Source organism: Palaemon carinicauda, chromosome 33 (genome assembly GCF_036898095.1).
Source record: "Palaemon carinicauda isolate YSFRI2023 chromosome 33, ASM3689809v2, whole genome shotgun sequence".
Classification (NCBI taxonomy): domain Eukaryota; kingdom Metazoa; phylum Arthropoda; class Malacostraca; order Decapoda; family Palaemonidae; genus Palaemon; species Palaemon carinicauda.
Genome location: NC_090757.1, coordinates 6,535,307 through 6,545,511, shown reverse-complemented (window position 1 = coordinate 6,545,511; position 10,205 = coordinate 6,535,307). Strand labels below are relative to the sequence as shown.

Genomic DNA, 10,205 nt, shown 5'->3' with positions numbered 1-10,205 from the left:
TCCCCTGTAGACTCCCTGAACGGGAAGCAAAGTTCTTAAGGAATGCACCAGTGTGGGGCGAGACCGTGTTCTCCCTTCAGGCGGCAGCGGAGACATTGGAAAGAGTGGGAAAACTGAAGGACGCGTCAGAGCCCAGGCAGTCGGCGGCAAGACGTCCTTCCCACAGAAGAACATCGGTGGACGGGGCCTACCCACCTACGCCTCCGGCTAGACAGGAGGCCTCCTCTCCTTCCTGGCATCAATCCCCACGGCCCTCCCGCAGGGGCAGCGCTCCAGCCCAGGCCTCCTTTAGGCAAAAGTATTCTGGCTCAAGGAGAGGCCGCTCAAACCATCTCCCCAGAAGGAGATAGGGAGAGAGGCCCCCTGCACCTTCCCACGCCTCAGGTGGGGGGATGCCTCAAACAGTATTGGCAAGCAGGGCGAGACACCGGGTCGGACCCCTGGTCCGTGACAGTCCTCAGGGAGGGGTACAGGATTCCCTTCCTGTCGGAACCGCCTCCCTCTGATCCCCGAGCATCGGGCAGAATGGCTGGCACCCAAAGATCCAGAGAAGAGAGCCGCCCTGCAGGAGGAGGTATCAGCCATGTTGAGCAAGGGAGCTCTACAACCCGTCCAGGAATCATCCCCAGGATTCTACAGCAGGCTCTTCCTGGTGGAGAAAGCTACAGGAGGTTGGAGGCTAGTCATCGACCTCTCGGCCCTGAACAAGTTTGTCAAGAAGACGACCTTCAAGATGAACACACCGAAGTCGGTGCTGGGAGCCTTGAGAGAAGGGGATTTCATGATGTCTCTAGATCTCAAGGATGCCTATTTTCAAATCCCGTACATCCCTCCAGCAGGAAATTCCTCAGAGTGAAGTGGGGATCCCAATCCCTACAGTTCAAGACCCTCTGCTTCGGCCTGTCAAGGGCGCCTCAGGTGTTCACGAGGGGGTGCACCGACTTCTGAGCGCTGACAGTTGAGCGCCGACAATTGAGCGCAAGACAAATGCGCGCACTAACATTTGAGCGCCATAATTTCAAAATTCAATCCTCGCCTTATATTTTTGTATTGACATTATAGACGTTCAGTACTCACTGTTACAAGCGTTTGGATAAAAAGGAAGAAGAAACAATCTTAATCTTTATTTGCTATAAAAACAATTTGTAAATATAATATAATTACTTTTGTAGGGTAAGATTATATGATATGGAACGCAGATAATCTAATGGCTCTCTTGAAGAATACTCACCAACAATTCTAATTATAGCATTGTTTACTCGTTCATATTTTTTGTGTTTTACAGGTTTATGCCACCCACAGTTTATTCTGATCAATTTGGTTGAGGTGTGATTTTGTTCTATTCTTAAAAATTCTATGAATTTGTATATTGTAGGGTGCATATGTCCTATTGACTGCTGCATTGTCCGATGCCACCCCTCTAACGAATTATTTGTACGTGGATGTTCATTGACGACTTTGAAAGAATAGCAACTACTTCCGGACGCAAAATAAGTTGTGCCTCTTGAATGAGTCGCCTTGGTGGATCATTCGATGTTGCAGCTCTTTCACGAAGTTGCATCATTGATAATCTAGACTCAAACTTTGCAGGATCTGGTACATGATCGTGCTCACTGGCAGATGTGCATTCATCTCCAATAACATATATCCTTCCTTTGCACTTCCGGTCTACACAACGCCATGACTCTTTCCCACTCTTAAGCACTCTGTCAAGTCTGTAACAGTAGCCTTCGTGCAATATATTATCTTTTCCTTTGGATGATGTTACCTTCTCCATAGCGAGGGTACTTTGAACTAAAATAAATCAAAAGTATTTCTCTTTTAGAAAGTTTTGTTAGAATTTCCAACATATGAATATTTTTAGAAATACTAATAACCAAACGATACGCACATAAAATGAAAGTTAACGACTGTAACCAAACAAGTTAACGATGTAAACAAATGATTTTAAGGTACTTTAACGATAATAAACAACCGATAGCATGCCATTTTTTGAAAAACAATTTTACGAAGAAAACAAACAGTTTATTACTAACCAAACAACAGTTATCGAGGGACATGGATAGATATTTAGATAGATAGATAGATGCAGATAATAAATAGATACACAGAGTGTGTATGTGTGTGCGTGTTTGTCTTTAGTTCTAAAATTTCGTGCGCGTAATTGTCGGTGCTCAAATGTTAGTGCGCGCATTTGTCTTGTGCGCAATTGTCGGCGCTCATTTGTCTTGCGCGCAATTGTCGGACCACGCACGAGGGTGTTCACCTTGGTATCAGTCTGGGCACACAAGCAGGGGATCAGGCTGATCAGATATCTCGACGACTGGTTGCTACTTTCAGCCTCAGAGGCAGCCTTAAAGGAGCAGGGGCCGAAACTTTTACAGTTCTGACGTACCTAGGGATGGTGCTGGACTCCCAGTTAGCGAAGGCATTCCCCTCCCAGGAGAGGCTGAACAACCTGGACCAAGTCATTCGCCCAATTTTTGACAGACACACCAATGAGAGCAAAGGATTGGCTGAGACTCGGGGGACACCTGGTCTCGTTGGAGAAGTTGGTCCCTCATGGGAGGCTCAAGCTGAGGCCAGTCCAGTGGAATCTGAAGGACCTCTGGTCACCGGAGGATTCTCTGCAGAACATAGTCAGAATGACCCTGCCCTCCAGGAACATGCTCCTCTGGTGGTCCGACAGGGAGAACACACTAAAAGGGATACCGTTCGTGTCCGCTTCTCAGGGGATGTTGCTCTTCACGGACGCATCAAAGAAGGGGTAGGGAGCCCATCTACTCGAGGAAACGGCAGAGGGAAAGTGGTCCCTAGAGGAGAAGACCCTCCATATAAACCTGCTCGAGCTCATGGCAGTTCAAAAGGCCCTCGTGATGTTCGCCCATCTACTTCGAGGAAACTCAGTAGCCCTCATGTGCAACAACGCCACTGTAGTGGCACACATAAAGAAGCAGGGAGGCCTGAGATCAAGGGAACTGTGCGACCTCACACCTCAAATCCTGGAATGGGCCGAAAAGAACCACATTCTTCTTACAGCCAGGTTCATTCTGGGAAAGAGAAACGTACTGGCTGACGGCCTCAGCAGGACAGGTCAAGTAGTAGGGTTGGAATGGTCTCTACATCCACAAGTAGCGCAGGAATTTTTCCAGTTGTGGGGCTCACCGGTAATAAATCTGTTCGCCACGAGGCTCAATGCTCAGTTACCCGTGTTCTGTTCTCCGGTGCCAGACCCGACAGCATTGTTCGAGGACGCCTTCCAGCACTCATGGGACGGTCTCAACGTGTACGCTTTCCTTCCCTTCGGGATCCTCAGGCAGTTGCTCAACAGACTCAGGCAGTCAAGGGCTACAAGGATGACTTTTGTAGCACCCTGGTGGCCGGAGAGGGAGTGGTTCGGGGATCTACAGGACCTGGCCACACTCCCTTCGTGGCCCCTTCCAGTAAGGGAAGGTCTACTACGTCAACCACACTTCCAAAGGCTGCACGAAAACCAGCAGTGCCTGCAGCTACACGCGTGGAGGTTATCAAGCGCCTGCTAAGGAAGGAAGGGTTCTCGGAGAAGACAGCTGCCAGAATGTCAGGGTACAGTATCTCCGAAAGTCCTCGTGTGTAGTGTACCAGGCCAAGTGGGCCACGTTTGTGAAGTGGTGTGCCACGCAGAACCTGAGACCCTTAGACGTGTCAGTCCACAGAATTGCAGACTTCTTGGTTCACTTGAAGGACGACCTGGGAGTCTCCATTCCAGTCAGCAAAGGAGTCCGTGCGGCACTGAGGCAAGTTTTCCAATTCAGAGGCATCAACCTGGGGGCATCTCGCCACATCTCCATGCTCATCAGGAGTTTCGAGCAGTCTTGTTCTCCACGCGCCTCTAGGGTCCCGCAGTGGGACGTAGCCAAGGTTCTCAAGGTACTTTCGAGGCCTCCCTTCGAACCCCTGAAGGACATCCTAGATAAAGACCTCACTCTCAAGGCAGTGTTCTTACTAGCCCTAGCCTCTGCCAAGCGTAAGTTCCTACCCGAGTTCGTGGCCAAGACCCAGAACCCAGCAGTTGCGGATCCAAGGTTTGAAGAGTTCTCAATTCCAGCAATTCCTCACTCAGACACTCAGACAACCCGGAAGACTTGCTTCTGTGCCCAGTGAGAACAATCAGAAAATACCTCGGTAGGACAGCCAAACTCTGACCAGCCATCAAAAGGTTGTTTGTCTCTTCAGGCCCAGTCAAGAGGGCAGTGTCTAAGAACACGATCTCCTTCTGGCTCCGGCAAGTCATCAAGAGGGCTTACGACAGTGATGGATCCGCGGTTCCTGGGACCCCGCGACCCCATGATATTAGGGGCCTTAGAACTTCTTTGGCTTTTGATACCAACATGGCAGTGAGCCAAATCATGCGATCTGAACATTGCAAATGGTGTATCATTAGCTCGCAAATCTCTAATTACCAATGAGAAATCATCAACCGACTGATCGCTAGATCACTGTTTGCTGATCGCTAGCTCGCCAGTCACCAGATCGCCAATTGCTAGCTTATTTCTCTCTTATCATTGACCTTTAGTCTCTTCAATTGCTAACAATCTCCGATGGCTAGTCAATGACCAGTCATCAGGTTGCTGATCACTAGATCGCTAATGGGCAGCTCGTCGTTCTTTGATCATCGACCTCAGCTCGCTGATCTCTGACCAGCCAATTGTCAGCCTGCTGATCTCTGACCAGCCAATTGTCAGCCTGCTGATCTCTGACCAGCCAATCGTCAGCTCACCAGCCCGCGATCGATCGCTGATCATAAATGGCTCACCATCACCAACTGACTATCATTAAACCTTTCTGCTGTCTCTCAGGGCTCTCCAAGCAGATTACCTACTCATTAATTGCCAACCTTCCTTGGCTGACTAACCAGACAGCCTTCATCTGTTTGTCAGTTACCATCTTCGGCTCACAGATAGCCGATTCACCGATCATCGGTAATTCGCCGTTCATCAGCATTTTGTGACTCTGACTTTCTAGTCAACCTCTGCCCGTGGTTCACTAGATCAGAAGGCATACAACACTTCTCCCTACTGGCCATTCGCCATCACATCAATCCACTAAAGTGATCGGCAAACGATTGTCAACCCTCATTAGCAGCTTGTCGACAGGTGACTACTTGCAAGGACTCCAACTGCACAGTAACCATGATACCCAGCCGTTAACCATTGATTAACATTCACCAGACTATTGCTGCTCTAAGGAATAGCATCAATCCCATCAGGGTGCATGGTAGGGTTAAGCATTGCCTTACTTCTATCAGTTGAAGGAATTCTCTCCGGGGGAAGAATCCTTACACAGGGTATCACGTCCCATCCTTTACGCCACGAGTCAAGACTCCAGCGTTAACAATCTCCCTTGCGAAAGGATCCTCAAGGAGCTGTCCCTTTGGGTCGATGTCCACACTGTGTTGGAGTTCAGAGAACGGCTAAGACCACAGGTCTTCATTTGCACGCTGGACCTAAAGGACGCATACTTCCAGGCCCAAACCATCCATCTTCTAGGAAGGATTGAAGATTCAGTCTAGACAAACAAGAAACACCAGTTCAGGGCACTGTGTTTCGGTCTTTCCACAGCACCCATCCTGGTCTCACAGGATCGGCTTCTGTCTCCTCCGTTTTTGGACGACTGACTGACCTTAGCAGACTTGGTGGCAACTTTGCATTACAGTATCACCGAAACTTCTGAAGTCTTTTTACCAAGATCCGGTGATCAAGGTAAACCTGTGGAAGTCTTCCCTACTTCCCTCTCAGAAGACGTGTATTTGGGAATGATTCTAGACACCAATCTCCACTAAACCTTCTCATCAAAGACAGGCGTAGAAAAGTCATAAGACCCTTTCTCAAAATGAGAAGAACTCCCAGCCCAGAGTGACTTGAGTCCGATTGGAATCAGGCTTTTGATTCCCCAGACATTCTGACCCCCATGGAACCAGAAGTTTGGACGAACCTCAAGGGATGGGTGTCAGTCGAGAATCTACGGAGTGGTATAACCTTCTCATCCTTCCCCACCCCTCATACTTGATGCTGTGCTTAGACACATCAAAAGAAGGGAGGAGGGACCATAGTGCTGCACTTCACGACCTCAGGCCTCTGGACAGAGTCCGAAAGTACCTTCACTTAAATCTCTTAAAAGATGAAGGCCAACTTTCCGGTCCTTCATCAGCCTCATCAGTTCTTAACGGGCCACTCAGCTCAGTGATGTGATGAGGGACAACACCACACACCACATAGAGGCTCACATCAACAGGCAAGAAGGAACTTGCTCGCAGCCTCTTCCCATCTAACAGTATAAATACTAAGATGGGTCAAAGTCCGTTCGGTACCACTATCGGCCCGCTTCATTCCAGACTAGAGGAAAATGCACGCCGACAATCTGTGCACAGCATCTCAGATAAGGTGTACCAAATGGTCTTTGGATCACCTAATAGCTGACAAAGTTCCAACTTTACAGGGTTCTCCAACAAGGGATCTGTTCGCAATGCCCCTGAACCTCAGGCTTCCGCTGCTCCCCAGTCTTAGACCCCAAGGCTCTCTGGCAAGAAGCATGCCAACAACGGTGGGTACAACGACGGCGTTTACGTCTCGTCCCTCTTTTGTCTGGAGAAGGGTACTCAAGAAGGCTAGAACATCAGTCAGCCTCTCAAGGGCTCTCATAGCTCCGTTATGGCATTACGCAGAACGGTTTCCAAACCTGCAGCTCCTGACAGAGCCTCCAAGAGAACCCTCTCCACGTCACAGACAACCACACTTGGACATCTATCACAAGCTATAGCTTTGCTATGATTGTACGCCTAGAGACTACCCAGTACCTTCTCTCTCACAGAGGCTTTTTGCAATAAGTTGCAAAGAGGTTGTCTAGATATCTGAGGAATTCCTCAGCACCAGTCTACCAGGCAAAGTATAACATCATCTGTGGTTGGTGTCATGAGAAAGCGTATCTCTCCACTCGATACCTCTATTCCAGCAATAGAGGAATCCTCGAGTATATGCAAGAGGAAAAGACCCCCCTTTTCAGTTTCAACAGGTAAAGACAATCACTCAACCTTGAGCCTCGCCTTCAAACTGAAAGGAAGGGACATCCCTTCATTGCTAGATCTTTCCTAACTCATGCAGACTTACAACTTCCCTTTTCCCATCCGGAATTGAGACCTCCCTCTTGGAACATGGTTCAGGTTCTCTGGTCTCTAAGGAGACCTCATGTTCCACTTCACCAGGCAACAAATTTTCTCTGGGTTTAGAAGACAGTGTTCCTACACAATTTGACAGTGGCCAAACGAGTCTATTAACTCCATGGTCTCTCTTTCGACATCGACCATTAATGAGAAGGGTGAAAGGCAATGCTCAGTTTCATCCCCGAGTATGTTGCCAGACAGTCTCCAGAGGTGACGAACCCTACACAAGTCTCCACTCGGTAACTGACGATCCAGATCATCTGTTACTATACCTGGGGTAAGGTATGAGGCTCTACCTCAAGAGAACGGCAACAGCCCACCTGGGTGCCTTCTCTTGTCATCAGCACTGGGAGAGACAAAAAGAGGATCACCAAAACATCATCTCCGCTGGATTCACTGGGTCATCAATTACGCCCTGAATCCAGATCCTCATCCAACATGTCGACTCACAATGTCAGGGGCATAGCTATGCCCCTGGTCCTTGTAAGCAGATTACTCTGTGACGCAGGTTTTACAAGCAAGGGGTAAATGCCCCAGGTGACTTTCACAACCTTCCTCCTGCAAGACATGACTCACAAGAACTCGATACCATCTCTATTGGTCCTGTGGTGGCTGCACAACAGTTGGTTGTATACCTCAAGCTCCTTATTGGACAAGTAGCAGAAGGTTGAGGGCACTGTTACCCGGTTTTAGTCTGCGTGAATGAAAAGATTTGACTGGCTCTTATTCTTTTTTTTCATCCTCCCTTCTCTTAGGGAAAGCAGCATCCTGGGTTCTCTGCATTAGCTGACCTCAAACCACTGCAGGTAAACCATGCTCCTTTGTGTACCTAGTATTAAGCTAATACTGTTGTGTCCCCATACCCTGGTATTGGGAAAGTCTGGGTTACAACAGTTTTTCGTACAAAAAGACTCGGAATAACTTTACCTAGACAGACACACTTCGAAATATCTCAACACACAGCTTGCGTAGCAAAGTTTTAGCGAGGCACAGGGACTCATTATTTTGAGTACTAACATATTCAGATAAGGAGCCCCCAGGTAAAGCCAAAAGCCAGATTGGCAGGGACGTCCACCTTTCCTAATGGGTGAGTCACCCCTAAATAAATAGCGTAGGTTTGTATTTCAGTTACGGAACAAATGACAAATTCATAGATAATTTGAATTTTTCCTAACGATACAAACCTTAGCTATTTATACAGACTTGCCCACCAGCCCTATCCTCCTTGAAGTCCTACCTCCAAGCAAAGTGAGCTAAATCACTGGTGTGTGAGTGGGAGCGGTAGCAAGCTACCCCCTCCCTACCCCCGCTAATTAGCGGTGTGGGTAGTTAACCTTCGCTAAGTTTTAATGGCTTGTCATTTCAGCTTCGCAGAAAGTAATACCCCTAAATAAATAGCTAAGGTTTGTATCGTTAGGAAAAATACAAATTATCTACGAATTTGTCATATTCTGATACTTATTGTTTATTCAGTGTGGATGTGATAAATTTTATTTTAAAGCTGTTTTTCAAAGGATATTTGCTACTAAGGTAGTTTTCATGATGTTTCATTTTTCCATTGGCTGCAGTGCTATTTTCCCTGTTGGAGCCCTTGGGCTTATAGAATCCTGCTTATCCAGCTAGGGTTATAGCTTAGCAAGTAATAATAATATAAAGGGTTTCTACTTTCATCTCTCATCCAGCTAATTTCGATATACAGTAATAGTTTGTAAATGTAGGAGTCCATTGCCAATGGTGTGCTTTTTATAACTATAATTAGGTGACAGTTTAGGTTCTGTGTAGTATTTCTCAAACCCATATTATCTTTTCCCATGCAGCTCTCCGACTACTTCAGTGTTTTAAGACTTAGATTTTTCCGTCTTGTATTGAATAATGACAATACCTGAACTGTCTTATTATCATCATCCTTATCATCTCCTACGTCTATTGACGCCAAGGGCCTCGGTTAGATTTCGCCAGTCGTCTCTATCTTGAGCTTTTAATTCAATACTTCTCCATTCATCATCTCCTACACGCGCTTCAGTCCTCAGCCATGTAGGCCTGGGTCTTCCAACTCTTGTAGTGCCTTGCAGAGCCCAGGTGAATGTTTGGTGAACCAATCTCTCTTGGGTTTTGTGATCTAATCTCTCTTGGGGAGTGCAAAGAGCATGCCCAAACCATCTCCATCTACCCCTCATCATGATTTCATTCACATCTGGCACTCAAGTAATCTCACTTATAGTTTAATTTCTAATCCTGTCCTGTCATTTAACTCTTATTATAGGTTACTAAAATAATAATCCTTTACTTTTGCAGGGTGTACGTGGCAGAGAAAAGCCCCCTCAGGCATGGTCGTTGGTTTGCTCCTTGTGCCAGAAGATGTTTATTACCAAAATAGCTTTGGCAAATCATATTATGGCAGAGCATGGAGCGGACTTGACTCACATGCGTAGTGTTCTAGATGGCAATGTGAAAAACAATCAGCCTCTTCACAGGTAATTATCTTTTGGCGTTCGTTCAATGAAATTGAAGTATGTTTTAACTTTCCGGGAAGATTGAGGTATTAAAGATATTTAGATGCATCACACTGTCCCAGAAATGGGAAGAGCCTCAAAATGTTCTGTAGGAAGACAAACACTTTGTTAATGAAGGAACTATTGTTTGTATGGATGAAAATATAATTACTTTTACTATCATATCATATTGATATTATAGTAATGATTGGTTAACTATCTGGCTTTAGAAAGGTATTTTTCCAAAGTATGGAAATACAGTATGAGTATAGAAAGAGCTTTCTCTTTTTTTGCCTTTGAAGTAATTTTAGCATTTTTTTAAGTGTTAAGTCTTATTGTTTTTCAATAACTGTTCTGTTCTGTTTTACAGATGCCCCATATGTGGCCTTAATTACCAAAATGAGGAACAGTTCATTGAACATATGGTTCTGCAACATACACAACGGTTACAGGAGACGTTTGTGAAACTGCAGGAACAAGTGAGTATCATTTTGCGTAGGTTTTTAATAAGAATA

The 10,205-nt window shown here is 46.4% G+C and overlaps 1 protein-coding gene across 3 annotated transcripts in view; it reads left to right on the top strand.

Moving 5' to 3' along the window:
• Positions 1-10,205, top strand: part of LOC137625830 (uncharacterized) — an 87,061-nt gene that overhangs the window by 61,207 nt on the left and 15,649 nt on the right. For all 3 annotated transcript variants that reach the window (XM_068356719.1, XM_068356718.1, XM_068356720.1), the window contains exons 7-8: positions 9,494-9,672; positions 10,061-10,169. In XM_068356719.1, coding sequence (XP_068212820.1) covers positions 9,494-9,672; positions 10,061-10,169 — 288 coding nt within the window. The remainder of the gene's footprint in view (positions 1-9,493; positions 9,673-10,060; positions 10,170-10,205) is intronic.